The sequence below is a fragment of the Apis mellifera genome, linkage group LG2, assembly GCF_003254395.2.
Source record: "Apis mellifera strain DH4 linkage group LG2, Amel_HAv3.1, whole genome shotgun sequence".
Classification (NCBI taxonomy): Eukaryota; Metazoa; Arthropoda; class Insecta; order Hymenoptera; family Apidae; genus Apis; species Apis mellifera.
In genome coordinates this window covers 13,964,090-13,986,447 of record NC_037639.1, presented here as the reverse complement: position 1 = coordinate 13,986,447, position 22,358 = coordinate 13,964,090, and the positions used below count along the sequence as shown (strand labels likewise).

The 22,358-nt window shown below is 38.2% G+C and overlaps 3 protein-coding genes across 16 annotated transcripts in view; 1 reads left to right on the top strand and 2 right to left on the bottom strand.

Moving 5' to 3' along the window:
- Window positions 1-179: 179 nt before the first annotated feature.
- Window positions 180-6,141, bottom strand: LOC724554 (protein THEM6). Of its 3 annotated transcripts, none has more exons than XM_016910843.2 (5): window positions 4,856-6,141; window positions 4,061-4,572; window positions 2,878-3,092; window positions 2,381-2,560; window positions 180-2,220 (listed from the first exon to the last, which is right to left on the bottom strand). In XM_016910843.2, the coding sequence occupies exons 2-5, from the start codon at window positions 4,215-4,217 to the stop codon at window positions 2,110-2,112; spliced, it is 663 nt and encodes a 220-aa protein (XP_016766332.1). In that variant the 5' UTR covers window positions 4,218-4,572; window positions 4,856-6,141; the 3' UTR covers window positions 180-2,109. The 3 variants fall into 3 exon arrangements, with proteins under 3 accessions (XP_016766332.1, XP_006569001.1, XP_006569002.1); XM_006568938.3 differs by having other exon boundaries at window positions 5,402-6,141; XM_006568939.3 differs by having other exon boundaries at window positions 5,498-6,141.
- Window positions 6,142-7,208: 1,067 nt separating this feature from the next.
- LOC408668 (probable tyrosyl-DNA phosphodiesterase) lies at window positions 7,209-9,765 on the bottom strand. Of its 3 annotated transcripts, none has more exons than XM_392205.6 (6): window positions 9,715-9,765; window positions 9,556-9,639; window positions 8,356-9,439; window positions 7,718-8,260; window positions 7,450-7,654; window positions 7,209-7,376 (listed from the first exon to the last, which is right to left on the bottom strand). In XM_392205.6, exons 1-6 carry the CDS (start codon window positions 9,740-9,742, stop codon window positions 7,242-7,244), a joined length of 2,079 nt encoding a protein of 692 aa, XP_392205.1. In that variant the 5' UTR covers window positions 9,743-9,765; the 3' UTR covers window positions 7,209-7,241. The 3 variants fall into 3 exon arrangements, with proteins under 3 accessions (XP_392205.1, XP_016773575.1, XP_026294922.1); XM_016918086.1 differs by having other exon boundaries at window positions 9,556-9,633; window positions 9,715-9,760; XM_026439137.1 differs by lacking the exon at window positions 9,715-9,765 and having other exon boundaries at window positions 8,356-9,436; window positions 9,556-9,635.
- Window positions 9,766-9,943: 178 nt separating this feature from the next.
- The window catches only part of LOC410823 (transient receptor potential-gamma protein), a 79,123-nt gene continuing 66,708 nt past the window's right edge, over window positions 9,944-22,358 (top strand). For 6 of the 10 annotated variants that reach the window (XM_006568949.3, XM_026439133.1, XM_026439132.1 and 3 more), the window contains exon 1: window positions 12,006-12,813. The gene's annotated coding sequence lies outside the window, so the exon portion shown is untranslated. Of the gene's footprint in view, window positions 10,274-12,005; window positions 12,814-22,358 lie in introns of those variants that run through there. The other 4 variants (XM_006568953.3, XM_006568952.3, XM_006568951.3 and 1 more) reach the window with 2 other exon arrangements.

Below are 22,358 nucleotides of genomic sequence, written 5' to 3'. Positions count from 1 at the left end.
TAGTTGGCGAAATATATACATTGATGGTACGACATATTACGTGAACATATAAGTATATCGAGAATTATTATAATTATTATTATACAAATGTAAATGTTACATAAACTGGATTAGCATATAAAAGAGGATAAACATCTTTTGAAAACACTACTCATCGTAGTTTCTCGGTTGGTATCGTGTTTATTAATTCAAAAAAAAAAAAAAAAGAAAAAGAAAATAGATAAGATATCGAAAAATATATGTTTCTCGTTACACGTACGATCATATATTGGAAAACATTTATGTGAATGCCCCTAGAAATTTGCCATAGAAAGAAAAGTGAATCGGATATGATGTCGTGAATTTTTCATGAAATATATTTAACACGTTATTAAATTATTATTCGTTTAGAACGTTTTCGAAAATCACATCATCGTTCGACTCGACTTCGATTCCTAATGTTTCATCGACGATTAATTTTAAACTTCGTATAACTATTGTTTTTAAACAAATGGTGTAGAAAAATAAAGTAAATGTGTGTTTTTTTCAACGAGAAAACATTAGCCATCTAAGGAATATTTATTCTTACTCCTGGATAATAATGGTATCTTCAACGACATGATCAACGCAATATTATTTAACAAAAAAAAAAAAAATGGCACTATTATCATCTAGAATTATAATAACGCGTCCACGTGTATTCCACGTGGACAATTCTATTTAGCTGTTTCGAGACTCGCTACGTCGTCGGCTACTTTTCAATGGCGAAAACTACGAATACCGATTTACTTCGAAATTTAAGTTAAGAAATACACCATAATGAATTTGTTCGTCGCAAATGGCGTCGGTAACAAGGTATTGTACACGATTTAAAAACAAAAAATTAATCACGCGAGAGCCGCATACAATTTCTTTCTTTTTTTTTTTTTTTTTTAACTCCCGATTGCCGGACTTGTCCTATCATATAAAATAATAATAATAATAAATGCAGTAATGATAACAAATGGAATTTAAAATTGTAACGACGCGTGGCAAATCGATGTCACGGTCTAATTATTCAACAATCGAATTGTAAAGGCACCTGTAACACTGTATATAGAAGTATAAACACTCGCCTCTTAACGCGCTCGTAAATATATAAATTGTTATTATTTATTTATCATCGACGGAACAGCTCCTCAGAAGAATTCTATTAATTTATTCTCTCTCTCTCTCTCTCTCTCTCTCTCTCTCTCTCTCTCTCCTCTTCCTCTCTCGCGGAAATCATTACCGGCGCCAATCGCTATATGTACAATATATATATATACTATATTTATAATATATATAATAAAAAATGTAAATAACGCCTCGCGTCTTGCGATTACTTTCAACGGAGAATATTTAACAAACGGTGCTCTTTTTTTTTAATTTTGGAAGCTCCTTTGGATTACACATTGGTTTCGTATCTGTAACCTTGCTCGACGCCCATCTAACAGCAATCCGTTCCACGGTTGCTGGACAGATTTCTCGTAAAGCATATTGAAAATCACGGAATCTATCAAATAAATTCTGTAAATAAATTCCTCCCCTCTCGCTCGAGGGAGGATCATACCTTATATAGTCCGATAGTCGCGCATATACTATTGCCTATTAAAATAATTTCACATCTCTGTCTAGCCTTTGTACTCTTAAATTTTTTTCTTCCTCATCAATTTCTTTCTTTCAAAACAATTTCCTTCCTTTTTTGACATCGGCTACATATATGTATATATATATGTATATACATGTATACATATTTATATAATACACATCGGAACCACGCTACAAATAACGTTAAACCAAATTTTCAGGCGGACAAAATGGCAATATTAAGCTACCCTCTTAACCATCGAGAAACCATCCGAAACATCCATCGGATTTGCAATCGATAAAAGCTTCAAACTTAACGATCACCCGTAATTTGTTCACCTAAAAAATTGATTCGAAGCTATCTCGTAGCTGCCGTTCGAGCGGCTACGTGGAAGATTTCATTAACGCCTTCACGATCAACGAAAGCCAGCATCGATCGAATCTTCGACCTTAGACGGCCGTAGTCGCGTACACGGAAGTGGAGACGGCGCCATTTGTGCTGGACGCCGCGTCCTCCTTTTGTCAGCAATGCGTGGTCGCAGCGGCACTCTGGCGAAGAAGCGCCGAAGAGATTTCGTTACTCTCCAACCACCTGGCGACTTCCGGTGGCATTTGGGGTCTCACGTTGTGTATCTGCAAATTTAAACTTTTACGTTTCGATCGATTTTACGTTATTAATTACAAATTAATATACTATTATCGAATTCGTAAATTATCAATCGCTATTACTCACTCACCTTTCACAGATACATCTATATTATAATCACAAATTTTTTATCTCGTCGAAATTTACCTGTGGTGCACCCGCCTCTACGTTTTGCTTCACGCCCCGTTCCATTAGTGTACTGATTATAGTCTCGGCGTTGCAGTCCAAAAGTTTTTGCCTGCATATAGCGATAGCTCTGACGAATTCATCGCTGGTCGTAATGAATCGATGCTCCATGAATATGGATTTTTCATCCCAATATATAATCTGTAAATGGTAATTCTTTAGTAATATTTCACACGTGGAAAAATATCAATAGATTTCACAATACGATTTTACAATTACTTCTAACTGTAGAATAATTCTACGATATTAAAACATGGGCGAGAACGAAAAGAGTCAACAAATTAATTTCCGTTGTTATCGGTTTTCCTGCAATTATCGGGAACAAACGGCCGTGATTCTTCTTTTTCAGAAAAGAATCGTGAAAATTTTTTGTACGGATTCCCGATTGACGATCGGTCAAAGTACAACGAACGAAACGTGAGTCCGTAATACGATTTCACGTGGTCGGAAGTGAATACCTTAGAAGTTATTTTGAAGATGGTGAAAGGTTTCAGGAAACGGCGATAACGTATCGTCGCAGCTCCTTGCACGACGCCCGACCCTTGCGAGCATATCTCGCGATACAGGTTCGTCCTTTCGTAAAAATCCGCCCTGGCGAAATCTAGCTCGCGAAGGTATCTCGCGTTGTTCATGTGGGAGAGCAATGGATCCACGTCCGTCGTGGTGCAGATACCTGTGTGTGCGTGTGGGTGAAAAATAAATATTAATTTTCACGGCCGTGAAAAAATAATGGAATTAAATAAACGTTCGACATCTCTCGTCCTTTCTCGTTCGACACCATTGTAAATATTTAAGAAATGGCATGTCAAACAGAAATTGCATAATGGTCGATAATCAAGAAATCATTTGTTATGCAAAAATTTTGTTTAATAAATGGTTTTATCATTGAGCGTTAAGTGGGCAACCAAATAGATAGGAATGAATATAAGAAATACAGGAAATATCACTTTTATGTATCCGATCCATTGGTAACGGAAAAAAAAAAAAAAAAAGAAAAAAAAAATTGAAATAAATGTAAGCGGTTTTGCTCGTCCAAGGACTGATAAATAAAAGATCAGTTCTGGATAGCGAGCATACTAAGTATCTCTATCGAGGAATTACTTATTCCTCGTCGATGTTCCGTGTCATGTAAGCCGTGACAATGATTATGTCTTCTCGTATGAGAAATTTCTAAGAATCGGACCACCGGGTTCACCGGGGTGGGATAAGGGAAATTTCGCGTCGAAATATCTAAACACCGTTTATATATTTCGACGGGACGGTCCCCGTATAGTGTTTTTTCGAGACAGAATTTCACGGCACCGCGGTACACAATCAATACGGGGAGGACGGATTTGTTACGAGCAACCGACCTGCCAACTGATCGCGCATGGTAGGTCAAGGTTTACGCGAATGAGCTCGAGATTAGTCAGTAAATTGTAAGGATTCTGGGCTTACGTAGCTGACAGTTGCATACAATGCATTTTCATCGGATCTTTCTTTCTTTCTTTCTTTTTTTTTCTTTCTCTCTTTTTTTACTTTACGCGCTACGCTACTATATAATTCTAGCTTCAACGATTATTGGAACGACTGTAATTTTAACGTGTTCGCAATAATTAATGTGATTGTCTAATCCCTTTCAGGGTTGAGCAACCAACGTACCGTATACAGTGGTCTCGTCGAGGATGCGAACTCTCTTCTTGCAGAAACGCGCGAAGAACACGATGAAGAACATGCGAAGGAAATAATGGACCTCTATCACCCCGTACAGCAACACGATAGCTCCGAATACACCGGTCAATACCCAGCAGGCTATCATCCTGAATCAATCTCGTATTCCTCCCGTTCTTGGATTGAATCGGAATGAACAAGATCCCCGCGTGGTCAGACTTTGGAAATTCTCCACCGTTGCAAAGCCACACCCCGCTTTATCGATTCGTCGGTCGAGACGTACGGTGTTTTCTCGTTCGCTTCTCGTGGAAGGGAAGTCAGGTTGCACAATTAGCATGACAAAGGATAGCAGGTGGACCGACGTCGCATGGCGAGCAGTCCCATTATTAGACGCATCGGCACATATCCCGATCAAAGCGTCAAACCGTTTCCTTCCTTTTCTTTCCTTCTTCTTCTTCTTCTTGTTCCTCTTCCTCTTTTTTTTCTTTACACGCACGAAATACCTAAAACGTGATAAAAAGATAAAAAGATTTTAATTATCGGGAAGAGGTAAAGATTGTGAAAGTGTTCGTTGGCCGAAAGAATTTTTCTCGTCGAATTTATTCCACGCGGAATAAGATTCTACTCGAGAGCGAGATTGTTTCTGCGACACCACGTTGTAGAACAAACTCGCTCGATAGCGAGGCAACGTTGTACTGGTTACTCTTTCCCAGGCAACGATCAGCCCGTGGAAAAATTTGCACTGCAGAGAGACGGACAAAAGTTATTTCTGAAAACCGTACACACACTGAGTAAATATTAGAATAATACGCGTCCGTTGTAATTGCGCGGTATGCGTTGCGCTAACCGACACATCGGGATCGTTCGTAAAATAAACTGCACATCGAAAATAGGCATCGATGGAACGTGTTGCAATGTTGCTGATCGCTATATAGGCGACAAGTGGAAAGATGACAACCGAGCAAGAACAAGCAGCGACGCGATTTGGCAAACGGCAACACCGTGGCGTAACGTTTTGAACGTTCAGTTTCTGGGGGAGAACGATACCGTTTACGAAAGCGTTTAAATCTTCCGTAAAGCGAAAGCCACTTTCGATACTTTCCCGCTCCGTCCAATTACGAGGCAAAGCACGTTTTGACGAGCGTTCCTTCGAAAAAAAAAAAGAAGAAGCAAGCTCAAAAATTCTATTATTTCAAAATAGCGAATAGTTCTACCCTCAAACGGCACGCATCCATTTCCATCGCGCTAGATCGTTATTCATTTCGCGCGGTAAAGATAAAACTGTTGTCGACTGGTAACTGGTAACTTGCGATAATCGATGATTGCACGTACCTGGCGGGTGTCCGTCAGGTGGAAATATCGAGGATGCGCGACGTCCTGTGGCTGACTATACGCGACACATGAATCCGCACATGCTTATCTACTTACACGCGCACACGCACGAGGGACACACGCGAGGGACGGCACGCGTAGAATTAACGGCAAGAAGTATGCGTCGTTCGTGTCGACATCTCAGAAACTGCTGATCAACCGCGTTCCCCCGCGTTTCGATGTCGTGGTGAGCGTTACAGGCGTCGGAACGTCCCTTTCCGAAGTCGCATCTGCGCCGAGGATTTCCAACCACGAAGCCTAGTGTTCCTCCTAGTGGGAGGCGAAACCTTGCTGCGCGTTGACGTCAAAATCCTTGCCGCCTTTTTTAATGGGGGAATCGAACTAAGATCGTGCGTTGCATACATGTTTACGCTTTACAGGGAATTATCGTAAAAAGATAGAATTCAAAATGATATAATGGACCGGTTTGGTCACATTTTTTTTCTTTTCTTTGTATACCGAGAATCCGTGTATAATTCAATACGAAATGAATTTTTTTTTTCTTCAATTTACATTTGTTTTTTTTTTTTAAATTACTTTACTACGACATCGGATCGAAACAGCGATTCGATTAATTTTGAATGAAGAGTGGAAAAAAAGAAACGATATAATAAAAAAGTCGAGAAATGTAGTAACCTTGAACTTTACGAGATTCATCATGTTCGTTGATCCATGAAAGGGAAAGAATCTCTTTATAGTATCTGTATTGCTTGTATGGAAGATTCAAATATATGTAAAAAAAAAAAAAAAAAAAGTCGATTTCCTCAATAATTATTAATATCGTTGGTATAAAATGTTAAAAAATCACGATGCAACCTATCAACATTTATAGAACATTATTCTTTTCAGCGCAAATTATTGTATCATTGTTTTCCATCGCAACTTTGAATCCTCTTTTATAAAAATATATATTTATTTTTATTTTTAAAAATTTAGAATTGAAATTTCGTTCGAACATCGTTATTAAAATAGACGTACGTACTTTTTATACATTTATATAATAATAAACTAATTAATTATTGACAATTATTAATAAATATTAACATATATGTTGACGTAATATAATATAAAAAAAATATATATATACTATAAATAGTCTTTTGTACAAGACCATATTTTATAACATCTTCTTTCGTAAAAAGGAAACAAAGTATTAAAGATTTTATCTTTATCGTCGAAAATTTTTTCTCGTTATTATTTTTCGTTTTTTTTTTTTATTCTTTTATTTCGTTTCTTCGCATTACGTGAATTTATTTTACGAAATTTAACGTACGCTTTGTGTAATTGGTACGGAGGAGAAGAACAAGTGAAGCTTCGTCAAACGTTATTTGAAGGCGGGACATGCACGGACAATACTATGTTACATCAAAAAGGAGCTGGTCAGAAAACGCTTTCCTGCTGATGTTTTATGGAAAACACGTGATCCGCGAACGAGCAACCACGAAATCGGCACGAATCACGATCGAATCAATAAATAAGTCACGTACAACGTGGGAATTGCAGACGTCGTAAAATTTCTATTATCTTACCGGAAGTTTTACCGAACAATTACATTCTACTTTTAGCGTTTGCCCTCAAACACAATAATTGCTTTTTTTTTTCTACATGCTATGCGTAGAAGCAATTAGTATCATATTTAATTTATCATATATAGTTTATTATTATAAAAAAAATTATTTGTACATCATTGCTTGAAACTCTGCTTTAAAAATATAGAAGACAAATATAAAATAATATATAATCAATAAATAAAAATATTCGTACTATATCTCTCTAGATATTCAGATTCAATTTTTATTTATTATTCGGTAGAGAAAAATTCCATAACGAACGGCGAATCATTTTTTTCGTATCGAGTTAATGGCAGATCGTATGGAATAGGAAAAACTGGAACACCAGGTTCTTCTTCCTTTATGGGGAACGTTGATGATCCAGTCTATAAATAATATGTGTTTGGAACATCTTTGTCCATGTATAAAATGTATATGTATAATAAAATTTTTACATACAATAAAGCTTGGAATAAATACAACACCCCCTTCGTAATTCATAATGTAATGAGAATTTTTTCCAACTGTCCCCCATGCTGCTTTACTTAAATTAGCGCTAGTGAGGACAAACCAAGGTATTCTTTTCAAATCAGGTGAGATTCTTGTATAAGTTTTTATATGAGGCATTGCCTTATCTCTACCAGTTTGCTTGGCTTTCCATTGACTGAAAAAATTGTTAAATATAAACACGTCAAATCAGTGATGTAAATAAACATTAAAAACTTACTACATGTATGATTCTATCCATTTTTGTTTTGAATGTGTTTGAAGACTGTACGGTAGACAACAAGATCCAACTCGACAATCAAAACTTCGTTTATAATTGTTTAAAGACGGATAAATGAAGTGGAAATTCGGATGACTTTTTAAACCTACTGGATTTTCTTTCGACATCGAGGATGTAATTTCTTTCTGAAGCCAACTCTCGTAATTAGGACCTAAGCTACCGATACTCGAACTCTGAGCAACCAATGTCCATTGGGGCGCGTCAGGCGGTAATTTAGCGTGTTTGGAAAGAATGGAACCTAATTTTCTATGTCCCCAAGAATCATATTCCATATCCGTGTGTCTCCCCGGAACAGAAGCCAAAAAAAATACGTTTACCGAAGAAAAATCTGCTCTTCTTACTGCACAAGTCCATTCTGTTATACCTGGCTGCCTATATCTATTCAAATAGCGTTCTAAATCCTTCTTGAAACCCGTCGGTGATTCTCCTTCACTGGAATTTGCAGATTCTGACAATGGTGGAAGATGCGGTGATATCCAAACTCTAGTCAACAAAATTGAAGCAATTATTTATTCATTAAGAACTCTCTCCTCTTTAAAACAAATATGAAAAATAATCTTTAAATTTATTTAACAGACCCTTGTGTTCTATTCTCCCAATCGTCCATGTATAAATTAGCGGTAGATACCACGACTCGTATGCCGTCATCTTTATATTTTAAAATCATAATTTTCGTATGATGGCAACCAAATTTTGTCGGCATATCTACATAGAACGTGGTAACATTTGAACCCACTGGTCCTGTATCTACTCTTTCTCCGAGTAAAATGGACATGTTTGTGTTTTGTTCAGCCAACATATATTGAACATGTAACCACCCAATATCAACCATAAAATTAATATGGAGGCTGTTTACTATTTCTCCTAAACTAATATCTAGAATTTCAGGAAGCGTTATAGAAAATGGTTGATCGTACGTTTCTTTTGATCTATTAACAGTTGAAAAAAATATATGATACGGTGCTGAACAAGCATATTTCATAGCAAAATTTCCTGGTTCAACCAAAGACGACAATGTTTCATATCCGTGCTTCTTCATCATTTTAATTGCTTTCTCTCTTGTAGATTTACACGATTGAAATGTTTTTATCGAAGATGGTTCTTTTGATTGTTCTTGACTATTTCTATAATCATATTTTTCATCCATTTCAGCATGTTTGCTATGACTCGATTTTGATTTCTTGTTATGCCTTTCATTATCTTGAAAATCACTATTATCTCTCTTTTTGTCTTGAGAACAATTCTTCTCCACGCTTTCTTCCATTATTTTAAGACTATCTAAATCCTCTTTCATTTTAGAAACTTTATATTGATCTTTATTTTTTTTTTCATTAGAAGCTTTAAAAAGCGCCTCTGCTTCTTCATCCATATCTTTCAATTTATTTTCTCTTCTTTGAAGCATTATTTGCTTATGTTTTTCTACTTTATCTTTTAAATCTTGACTATCCATAGTACTATTTTCATTTTTCACTTTTATGTTGGTATTACTTATTTTAGAATTTAATTCTTTGATCGAAGAATCACTTCCTGCCTTTTCTCTTCTTAATATTATTTGTAAAATCTTCAATTGATCCAACAAGAGAGATCGATCAGAACATTCAAAATCAAGTTTTTCAGGTACTTGTATTTCACCTTCTAATTGTTTTATTACAATTGTTTCTACTGAAATGTAATACATAATGTTTTTTATCACGATTGAACTTGGCTTATTAAATGTTTATCACCACGATTATCTCATTAATCAGATAAATATTAGATTAAAAGCAAATGGTACGTACAATGTGGATGTGACATTTCATTGAAATGAATCGGATTTCTTCGATAGCATTTTTCCATATAAGGACATGGTTTCTTTTCTGGAACTTGCACAAAATAACATAACTTTTTAAATTGTGAAAGATTAAATTTTAACCTTAAAATTAATTGCATTTTTTTACCATTATTAATACAAAGACTTGTTGCCATTCTATACTTTTATTTAATTCATAAAGAACTATAATAAATAATATTAGATTTATGATTTTATATGAATTAATTACACGTAATACTGTTAAAATTTATTCCGAATTCTACGAATTATTCTTTCAAATAGCTGACGAAAGACGACTAGATGGTGCTGCAATCGATGTGGCGCAAGTGTAGTTCAAATCGAAATTAGTCTTGATCTAAACTTCTCGAGAGTAGTGCGTCTGAAAAATCATTTTGAAAAAATATGGAAAATAATGTGAATTAATATAAAGTATTGTTATTACAATTCATTGCCATACATTTATTTGTTCGTGTCAAGTTGGAATAATACAAATACGTAACATTATGCGTTCAATTTTTACCTTAAAGTGATTATATATTTCTCAAGTTTTTATGAGCGCCAAATTTATTAATCAAAATGGCGGGAACACGTTCAACACGGTTTTTCGTTTCGTCCAATCAATCATCGACCAGGTCTGAGATATTTTTAACGTCGAGCAATAGAAAAACAATCAAGAAACAAAACAGGTAAGTCGATAAATTTAATCGAATAGCACGATATAAGATGATAAAAAAGAAACCGAAATTCGAATGATTTACTCCTATATCGTTCTAAGAATCTTAAATACGAGATATTAGAACGAACGTCTCTCGACGTTCTCGTAACGTTTCTCGAGACGTAAAAGAATCGAGGAAAAATAAATCGTGAGAGAGAACGATATAGCCTCTCACGGGTAAAGGATTAAGAGCGTCTCGACGCGTAACAGCGCGTTCTTAAACCGATCCGGTATCGAGCATCAGAGTTAAATTTCAACGAGCAAACTTACCGACCGCATCTCGCCGCACTTGATGCTCCGCGAGCGCCACTTGGAAGAGAATTGTGTCGATGCATTTCCATTTTTGCAAGAACAATTAGCGGCCGTGGAAAGAATCGCGAAGCGGATTTAAAAATTGATTCGCTTAATATGCATGCGCATAATTTGTAGGAACAGCCACCGATATTGAACTGATTAAATTAAAGTCACATCAGTGGGATAGAATGTTTTCGACCGCCATTCAAGGATGAGGTTGTCCGGGGAAAGAGATTTAAAAAATTCACCGATTTAAAACATCTGCAAATTTGCATGATTTGATTAAAAAAATCGCGAAAATGGATGAAAGAGATCGAATTTTTTTCGAAGGCAGTTAATCTTTTTCGTCAAGTGTTCATTGATATAAAGATTAATTCCTCGCTCGTTCATATAGGCGTAAAATTACTTATACCCTTTATCAAAGCGATTAATTCTCTCCTTTCGAATAATATTCTCTTTATAACTGAACAAATGAAACGAAAAAACGTTTCCAAATACTCTGGCAATTATTATAAAATTAAAAGATTAGCTTCATTATTCGTTATTAATTTTGGAAACTCGTTACAATCGTCGAATAAAGATTAATCGAATACATAGCGTCAGTATTCACAAATCCGTGAACATTTACACGTTCAACGAGGCACTTTATTTTTATCGACTGCTTGCATTTTTCATCTTTCGCAGCATCGATTCCCCTTATCCCGCGAAAATCTTATTCTCGTTATTCATTTTATTCTCAACACTGTCATTTTGCTCGACGCGGATAGAATTAACGAGAAAACGAAAAGGGGACAAGCTTATTCAGGAGATTGCCGACTTTTTGGACAGAGACGAGAGAAGAAAAAAGGGATGGAGAAAATTGAATTACCATTGATTCACCTTCGAAACTTCTTTTTCGTGATTCCCATCGATGCGACAAATTGAACGTTTTAACTTATCGAATATTCGAGTCCCGTGCATACTTAAACGTACGTAAACATCGTGATTTTCACATTATAAACTTTGTTTAACGATAAAACTTGAGCAGCATTTAAGCAAGATTATTACCCGTTGAAGGGGGATACATTCTCACAGGGAGACGTACACGAACGGCACGATGGGGAGCGAGGGCGCCATAATCCTTATCACCGGTCGTTCCCGCGTGCACGTTTCGCGTCGTTTTCTAATTCGTCGGTCGGACGATTAGAGGAGACGGGACGCGGGGGATTTTCTCGTTTAATATCGAGGATTAAGAAAGGAGAGTGGAAAGTATCTGGCGCGTACAGAGAGCGCGGATGATAAATAATAACAGCAGCGCGTCGAAATGTCACGCGGAAGGTGGAAGGTGGAAGGCGGACAACGGAACGACCGAAAAGTGGTCAGGCTTGCAGGATGCGAGGAGAAGGGGTGGGAGAGATGCCGTGCGTCGAGACGCCTCGATCCGCTCAGTCACCGCCCAGACCGCGCCGCGAGCGATCCATCCGCCGTGGCTTTCGCCGTGTTTACACCGGTTCCCGTGTGCCTGTGACTCTCTCGTCTTCCACGGTTATCGTCTCGCTAAACGGCGTACACTCGATAAACTTTGCCTTTGGTTGCGCGTACACGTGCACGCGTGCATTTCGCTCCGCTTCCTGCCTTTTTTCATTCGAAAGATCGAATCGCGATTGGTACGAATCCGATCCGGGACTTGGCCGCGTGCAGTGATCTCTCGAACGAGTGATATCGATCACGTGAACCGCAGTGCATAGTGGTAGAGTTGGTGGCGCGGTGGAGTCGGCCGGGGAGTCGGCACATCCTGCGGAGAGCGGTTTCCTCTGGAGGCGGTCAGAAGGCAGTCAAGATTCATCGCCGCCCGGAAATGCGAGAAAGTCAAGGTCGTTTTATTTACACCGTTACGTACAACCGCCGATCCCTCGTCAACCTCGGCAACCGGTTTCGCGCCAGCCGAACGGAAGTCTCGTGAATCGGCCTTTATCTTGGATCGTCCTGTGTTGTGCGCCGTTTAATCATTCTTCTGTTGTTGTTGTTGTTGTTGTTTACGCGCACTTTACGCCGGCCACTTCTCTTCGCGAAAGGCGACGATCCTTTCTCCTCTTCTTCGTCTTCTTCCTCTTTTGAAAGAAGAGTTGTTTCGTTCTCGAAGGATACAAGGAGGAGAAAGAAGTTGAATGGGAATAAGATCGAGAGTAAGATCGACATCGGGGGACGGGAATTCGAGTCAAATTATAACCTAACACGGTGAGAATCCCTCTCTTAACCTCGGTCTTTTCTCTCTCTCTCTCTTACTTTCAGTCTCTCGCTTCATTAAAAAAAAGAAAAAGAAATCCTTTCATATTCCGCATATACGACTAATTGCTTTCAATTTTCAAAAGCTTCCCCTCGAAATTGGTGCTCGGTTTTGTTTATAAAACGGAGGATCCAGAACGAAAGGAACTAAAATTTAAACTCGTTACGTTGTAATGAAAAGAGCGCGGGTTTTCGTGCAACGTGCGATTAATATATCTCGCAATCTCAAAGCTTCATCCTCGATCGATCAGTAATTGTCAGTAATTTTTACTCGAATGATCCCGCCACGTCTATTCCCAAACTTTCCTCTTTCGTTTTCCAAACAATTTTCCAAATCGTTCTATAATACTTGGAAAAACTTTGTCTCCCGCAAAGAGTCTCGTTCTTCGTTTAAATTTTCGTCCATTCGAGGGAGAATTTGAGGGAAAAGTACGAAAAGAGAGACTGAATCGTAACAGCTAGAAAGTTAACTATTGAAATAGAAGAATAGGTTTAATTAATTTCGAGTATTTAACAAGTCGATTGTATCGAATTGAATTTCCATTGTATCGAAACATATATATGTACATGTACACGTGTAAAAATGATTAATCACAGTAATAAAAAAAAGAAAAAAAAAATGAAACGATTCAAACATTCGGTGAACATCGAACACTATACGAATTGTATTTCATCGTTGTTATATCATTCGTTGTTTATATCGAAGATTATCGAGACACGATCGAGAAAGAAAACCGCGTTATGCCGCGTGCATAGAAAAATAAATTCGCGGTTTCGGCGAATGAAATATTCGGTGCGAGGGTATTCGACCGAATAAAAATATTACTCGCTGTTACACCCCTCGACGAAAACCATTCCTTCCCCTCCCCCCTTTTCCGATAATTCGTAATTTAACGACGATCCCAGATTTAAAACCATTCGGGATATCGTGCCACCTATTAATATGGATTAACCGGCATTAGAACAACGGTCTCGTTAGACCGTTAATCGCTCTAATAAATCACAAATCGAATATCTCGTATATACAATCTCTCGATTCATCGAGGATAGATTATTTTCCATTTTATTATACATTATTTCATTTGGATATTTCCACGTGTGATTTCTTAATATTCCCTTGTCGATTAGAAAAGTCACAAATTGCTTTCTCCTCGATTTTTCGAATTCACGCAATTGTTCATCAAAGTTTCATACAATCTCTCGATTCACTGAGGATAGTTTATTTTCCATTTTATTGTTTCATTTGGATATTTCCACGTGTGATTTCTTAATACTACTTCTTTGTGAACTGTCGATTAGAAAAGTCACAAATTACTTTTTCCTCGATTTTTCGAATTCACGCAATTGTTCGTCAAAGTTTCATACAATCTCTCGATTCACCGAGGATAGATTATTTTCCATTTTATTATTTCATTTGAATATCTCCACGTGTGATTTCTTAATACTACTCCTTTGTGAATTGTCAATTAGAAAAGTCACAAATTGCTTTCTCCTCGATTTTTCGAATTCACGCAATTGTTCATCAAAGTTTCATACAATCTCTCGATTCACCGAGGATAGATTATTTTTCATTTTATTATTTCATTTGGATATTTCCACGTGTGATTTCTTAATACTACTTCTTTGTGAACTGTCGATTAGAAAAATTGCTTTCTCCTCGATTTTTCGAATTCACAATTGTTCATCAAAGTTTCCACTCATATCTCGTTCCCAAGAAAATGAAATTTGCGCTCGTTGTTTTTTTTCTTCCGTTTTTTTCGCGAAGAAAGTTCGTTAACCGATATATCGGGAAGAAAAAAAAATATATCACTTAGAGGAGAAGTCTTTGAAGTGGATTTCAGCACAGAGATGTAAAGTGCTTTCTTTCTTGAAAAGTTCCAGCTCGAAAGTGGTCACGGAAGAGAAACGAGAAGGGGAAGAGAAAGAGAGAGAGAGAAGGGGAGAGAAAGAGAAAACGAGTTTACTGAGAGAGACACTCGAGTCTTCATTCAATGCTCTAAACGGGACATTCGATGATTTCATGAATAATAAACCGTTAACGACAATTAATTTTTGCACAGCCGGCCGATAATTCTTCAGACAGCTGGAGAACGCTGGCATTGAACCGGAGAAATCTTCTCGAGTGGCTCTCATTCTTAACCGGCAAATAACAAACATCTCTGAAGAATGTTTCTTCTCCTCGATGCTCGTGCATTCGAAATAAAATTTTATTTAACGGTAATCCTGATTAAAGAATTGAAGAGAGAGGGAGAGAGAAAGAGAGAAAGACAGGAACAGGATATTGTCGTTACATTGTCGCGGGAGGGAAATTCAAAAGGGTCGAAATATGAATTGTTTCGCAGGGAAGTAAATACGGGATTAAAACGCTCCGCGAAACAGTTATCGTTATTGTGCGAGATGAAATTCAAGAGAGATGAATCGCCGAGTAGAACGAATAAACTTTATCTTGGAAAATTAAAAATTGCAAAGTTGAAGAGGAAGTGAACGGTTACGGTTCGGTGGCGGGAAATTCAAATTGAAAAGGGTTGAAATATGAATTGTTTCGCACGGAAGAGTAAATACGGGATTAAAATGCTCTGCGAATATAGTTATCGTTACGTGGGGAAGAGATGAAATTCAAAAAAATTGAGGGATGAATCGTCCAGTAGAAACTTTGTCTTTCGAAAAATTAAAAATTGCAAAGATGAAGAGAAAGAGAACTGTTACATTGTTGAAATTCGAAAGGATTGAACAGTTATCCTTAGATTGACGAAATTCAAAAGAGTTGAAGAATGAATCGTTCTCTGGAGAAAGTGGTTGAATTTCGTTTTTATTAAAAAATATTTGAAAAGTTGAGGAGCGATTGTTGTTACGATTTATCGCGAGAAGAAATTTAAAAGGGAAATTGAGAAATGAGAATCTAAATAGGGAAGGGAGGGGGGGGGGTTGAATTTTATTTATGAAAAATTGAAAAATTAAAGAGCGAACAGTTATCGTGATACATTGGCGCGAAACGAGATTCAAAGGGGATTGAAAAATGGATTGTTCCGTAGAGAAGGGGAAAGGGGTTGAACTCTTTGTTTTCGAAATGCGTTTTGAAATATCGCTCGGTTAAAAAGATTTACTTCTTCCTTTCCTCCCTTCGTTTTTCTTTTCTCTCATTTGTCACGACTGACTGACAAAACTATTTTACCAGCGCGTCTTCTCGATGGCCGATAACTCTTCTCTTTAATAATTTTAAATCACGAAAACTTCGTCTTTCAACTCTCGTTTTTCAACTTTTCATCCCTCGTACTTGCGTATTGTCTTCCGTACACGAGGCAAGAAACGGCGCGTGCACGGAGCCAGAGGATCGATGCAACGATCAACGTGGAGCACTGATTGCAAAAATGTTGCTTGTTTATATAATACTAGGATGCCGGCATGAATTATATTCGACCGTTTCCGCGTTTTTTCTTTCTCTCTCTCTCTCCCCCTCTTTCCACTTTCTGCCAAGAGAAAGAAATGCGAGCACCGGTATTGCGCCATGTGGCAAATTGTTACGTAATCCACGAGGATTCATCCGTTCGCGACTCGAAAGAAAGAAGTTCATTCAAATTCAATTACGAAGTGACTTTGGACAGGATATATTTTCTTCGTTATTCCGGGGGATGTTTCGATCGAGAAATTTGATCGTAAATCGTCGAATGTTTTTTTTTTTTTTTTTGCTCGACAAAGTACCGGACGTATAATCTAATAATTTTTCAAGCAAACGAATCGAAACGAATTCGTTCCCGCTCGCTAAGCTTAGACCTGGTTATTGCCATTTTTCATCTCTTAATCTCCTCGCACGGATCTCTCGCCCATTGTCCGATAAACCACGCCGCGGATAAATTCATCTCGATAACAATTGTTTCGTGCAAACTTGTCCGATGCGAACAAATCAAGGATGCGCCTCGTTTGTTTCTCGAGCGAGCGTTAATTAATCTTATTCATCCCTTATCGGTTCTTTCTAATTGACTCTAAGAGGGTTCTATGTCTCTGCTCGAATTCGAAGCGAGAGAAGAAATTCGAGATTGAAAGTTTTCTCGAGAAGTAGAGAATAGGATAGGATTGGGAAATGGATTTATTGGAACTAGAGAAATTGTCGAAAACTGATAATCGACAATAAAAAATAATTTGTATTACGTGAAATAATTACAAACTATTACAATCGGATTTTAAATTTAATATTTTCTTCTTTTTTTTTTTGAAATCAAATTTCGCGTGAATTTCTTCTTTCTTTTCCCCTCTAATTTATTTCGAGTTAATTCGTGGAAAGGAAAATTCTTCGAGTCGTTCGTCGAGCCATTTATTCGACAGGTATCGATAACGAGGGAACAGTTTATTATCGGAACTCGGACGCTTTTCAACCACTGTTTCACGATTCTTCCAATTTTAGTTTGTTTGAAGCATTACGGCGTAAGTACGCAAGACTTTTGACATTTTATTCGCGCGAACGCCTGCCGATTTATATATACACAAACTTCAATCTTGCCCTCGCTTGCCGACCGACCACGACATGTTTACACGAATTTACCGCCATTTCCCCAGGACGTCTGCCCTCTGTGTTGCGTCCCTCTATATCTTGCCGAAGGATGGAGCATTTGCGAAACTCGTTTCCTTTGACCACGATTTCTGCATCGTTTAATCCAACCTTAGTCGAACGTGAACGATCCGTTGTTTCCATCCTCGCTTTCAAGTTTTCTCTGTGAAACAATCCACGAGAAAATCGTAATATCGAGATAATGTCGATCTAAATAATTTAAATTGTGATTTTTTTTTCTTTTAGGATCTTAGGATTGTTAGAAAGAATTTTACTCGTTCGAGACTTCAGAGTTCGAGCAACTCTAGACTTCTTTTTTCAACTCCTTCCTTGCTCCAAAAGTTTTTCGAGAAAGAGAGACAGAGAGAGAGATAGAAGGGAGGAACAACAACTGGAAACAAGTTTTAACCGTAACACCTTTCTTCTTTATTTTCGCCCTATCCAACCTTATCCCCCAGACTCTTGTTATCCTATTCTCATTCTTGTTCATCGGTCGAATCGGGGTTATCGGGGCACTCAATTATTTGGGTCATCCGGGGCTACCGTTTTCTGCCTGCCATCCAACACACCAACGGCTTTCCATCGGGATATTTTGATAGCTATAAATAATTGTCGTCGTGACAAAACAACGTTGGCACGTATTTACCCCCCCTCCTCTCTCAGTGGAAGAATTTTCGAATTAATTATCGCACAGAAGTTTGGAATTTTTGTATAGGATCTAATAATAAGTACGAGACAAAGGTTCGACATTTTTGATGTTACTCGTTGATTAACGAGAATCGTAAGAAACGATGCTCTTCTTCTTCTTCTTTTTTTTTCTATCTTTGGATTCGAAGATATTGCGATTACGAAAAATTCTATTGTTTCGGAGAAAGATATTTCGCTCGATCGAATGATAAATGTGCAATAAAGATATAGGTTCAGGACAGGACAGGGAGAGAAATTGTTATTGATTAGTTTAACCGAAAATAATCGCGTTTCAAGGGAGCAAAAGGAAGATATCGTTTATTACGCGTAGGGTAAAAACTGCGGGATACAATTTAACGTCCCCTACATTTCGTTCCTTAACGAGAACGATCTTATCCCTCATAGAAGATAAAAGGCAATAGAAGAAAAAAACCACGAGACAGATCTACAAAAACTTACAACTATATCGAGACTAAAATTATAAAGGAACACGTGTTCGAAACTTTTCGATTGGCAACGTGTTTCGTGTAAATCGTATTTTCCTTCCCCTCCTCCCCTTCTTTCGTTCAATTCCATAGAATCCTTTCTCGATACTCCCGTGTGCCACGACGATATCCCCCCTCTCGAATCACATTTCTTTTCCCAACTTTTTTCATCGAGAAAGAGAATTTCGAAGAAAGTTACGCGATACTCGATCGAGCTTCACGTCCCAAAATCTCCTTTCCTGCAAACGATTTTCATTGGCTCGGCAAATTAAACGGATATATCTTATTCCATGCGCGCTGCACACCGCCAGCAACCTGCCAGAAATTAGTAGTGGCACGTTCCATCTAGCGAGAGAAAGAGAGATGACGATTAGGGCGAAACAATTTTCGGTTGAATACGTTCGTAATGGATGCTCGTGGTAAGCGCGCTCCTTTGTGTGAATGTGCACGCGCGTGTGTACGACATGCAGCATTTGTATCCGATGTATCGAGAACTAGGTTCGGATATAAGCTTATACGTTCAATGTCACGGTGCTCGCACACGTGCGCTTCTCGCGTGCCGCCATTTGCATTTCTACGTAATCGAACCGAAGCTGGATTAGAGCGTGGCTCTCCAAAGGCGGAAAATATAAACTCGTTGGTTCGGGGAAATCAAGCAAGTTCGATTCGTGATTCGACAATGGAACTCACAAATGCTAATTTTACCGCTGGGAACTCGCAAACTTGACCCCCCAGATTCTCTCGAATTGTCCGACCGCTAAACTCGATGGACTCGATAATTAATCATTTTAACGGGGAAATTAATTTCGTAATGAAAGATTGGGAAATTTTTATCCCGCAATAGATTATCGAGATCTTTGAATTTATTATTGGCGTTCGAGTGGGAGAGGATTCCTCGATATTTTTTTAAAATCAAGTTTGGAAAATTTTCGATTAGATAGTGAATAACTATGGATAAGAAGTTGTTCTATATGTGAAAAGGAGCAGAAAATATAGGATTAATTTTATTTCCGTTAAAAATGCGAATTTTAGAAATCTCTGCTTATTTCGTATCTCGATAAATTCGATCGAATACGAATACTTTCTTCTCGTTTCTTTTTCTTTTCAAGAATTAATACATAGGATCAATATAAATTCTTCAGCCAAACCAGTATATAAAATAGCGTAATTCACGCTCGTGATTAGAAATCTATTCCAGTGGTGGTGATGTCACGCTGTTTATAAATCATGCCTCTCCGTTTTCAAACGCGTCAACAACGATGCGAAACTTTGGAATGGAATCTATTAAAGCGAGGTGGAGGATATAATTACGCGAGTGGAGCAAGCCTGGGAGGAGGGGAAGAGGGCACGATTCGAGTCGATTTGATTCTGTTAACCGTGTCGCGCGAATTCGCCCCGTCAATTCCTCGCCCTTAATCCATATTTAAGACCGATGCCGCCGATTTGCAAGTTCCGGAATATATATACATATATATATTCGATACGTATATGTTAGCCACGATATAACGAAAATGTGGACGTGTTGGAGAAAACGCAAAATTGCGGTGGATTGTAAATAAACTTTGGCAAACTTTCTTTCGTTCGAGGGAGCTAGCAATATAGCCACGTGTTTGAGGGGCGAACTCGACTTGGAGGGCGAGTTAAAGTTTCAACAAGAAACAATATCGAAGCGAATCCTTTCCATTGTTCGTTAAATTCATATCCCCTCAACCCTTGGCCGGTTAACGAACCGTTAAGATTTCAAGGAGGGGGGCACAAGTCCAAATACAATCGAATTTACGAGACGACACGAATTGGAATCGATGTAAGAGAGATAATAAAGGGAAAGTTTGAAAGGTAATCGATCGAATTCCCTTTTCTAGTCCTACGGATTGCTCGAGGAAGGATCTCTCTCGCGGAGGAGAGTCGGCGTCGCGGCGCTAGGCTGAAACGTCGACGCCCCAGAGCGACGCCATCCTCATTGATTCCTCCAGCCATTCACCACACTTCCCCTCCTCTTCCTCGCCTCCGTCCTTCGACTGGCTTCGACTCGTCGTTCGCGCGATCCTCTGCTCGCGTCACCCGCTGCAACCTCTCGAGGAATCGTTCTCGAATTCGTCTTCGCGAAAACTTCTTCTCTTCTTCGATTCCTCCACATTTTTTTTTCCACGAAATCGGCGATCAATCGACGCGTTTAAAAAGAATCGGCTAGGCTCGTAATTTTTCTTTTCTTTTCTTCTTTTCTTTTTTGAATCGTGTTCGAATGGATCGATGGACGGAAAAAAAGGAAAAACGAGTGGGCGGCCCGTCGAGCGGAACCAGCACGAAAAATGAGAAACTATTATCGTCCAATTCGCGTTATACGCTCGCCGCGTGGCGAGTGTTGTTTAATTCTCGTCACGCGCGTGGCCGCGTACCGAGCAAAATTGCAAAGGGGGGAGAAATTTTCATCGACGTCTTTCTTCAACCGCTTCTGGTGAATCGCTGGCGGTCGCGTGCTTCCCAAATTACTGGTGGATGAATAATAAAGAAACGGGGGGAGAGAGAGGCGGGGTTAATAAAAAGTGAGCGACATTTAGGTGATTGGCGCGGCTGTGAATGTTTATGCAAATTTTCTGAGGAACCGGGGAAAATATTTCGTGATATTTTTGAACATTACTCCACTGATATTACTCCAGCGATTACGTGCTCTGTTCATTCTAGTTGGAATTCCATAGAGTTTAGAGTTCATCGACAATGGATGCAGGGTCAATGTAACTAAAGGATTTTCTTTGTACTTTTAAGGAAGTTCTAGTTCAAAATATCACCAAAATAACTTATAATTTTACTTCCTAATATACTTCGAGATAATTCAAATTAAATATGTTGGAAAAAATGCAACTTTCATTTTTGTTTAAACATCTTGCTCGAAACGTTGGATCGAAACCTGCATCCATCACGCAATTATCGAACATGGAAAGTTATACACGCACAGGTGTACGAAACAGTGATGATGTATCGGGAACGACGAGTCTTAAGATAGATCCTATTTTCAGTGTATTATAGAGTCGAGCAACGTCCGCCACAATTACAACGGTGGGGTCCCTTTCGATGGGCGCAAAGCGTGTGCGACGCGTATCTCACTTATCTAATAATCAGAGATAAATGGGTGTCCCGGCGCATTAGCCGCGATATCGATTCTGTAAACGAGAATCAGGATTTGTGGGGAACATTAAAGCGGCCCGCGGCTCACCCTCTCCCGACTTTAAACCTCCATTTCCGTCCAATTACTCATCTCGTGGGCCTCGTCTACAACTTCTCCCGTCGAATCAACGATTTATCGGTTAATCCGTGACCGATATTACCCCATATACCTCGAAATATCCCAACATTCGGCTATTATCCGCCCTGTCCTTCAAAAGATGATTTTTAAGATTCGACGACTTTTTTCAGTCGAATGCCTAGCAACTCGACACGATTTTTGCGCATACATGACGAATTAGTTTTACAGGTAACGTAAAATGATTTTAGACAAGTGATAAAGAAATAAAGAAGTCTAAGAATGTCGTGTGAAATAGTAGTTCGAATAATGAATATTAAATGATGGATGAAGTTCATTTTCAATAGATTCGATCATCTTTCTTGTTAGTTTTTAATACAAATTGTATTAAAATTTATGCATTTCGCCCTTCTTACGCAAGTCATCGAATTCAGATTCAAATAGTAAAAAAAAATTAACATATTTTTAATATTATAGGCCGTATTCAAAAGAAATTATAATTTTGTTTTGCTCTTTTCATTTTTATTTAACCTTTTCCCCATTT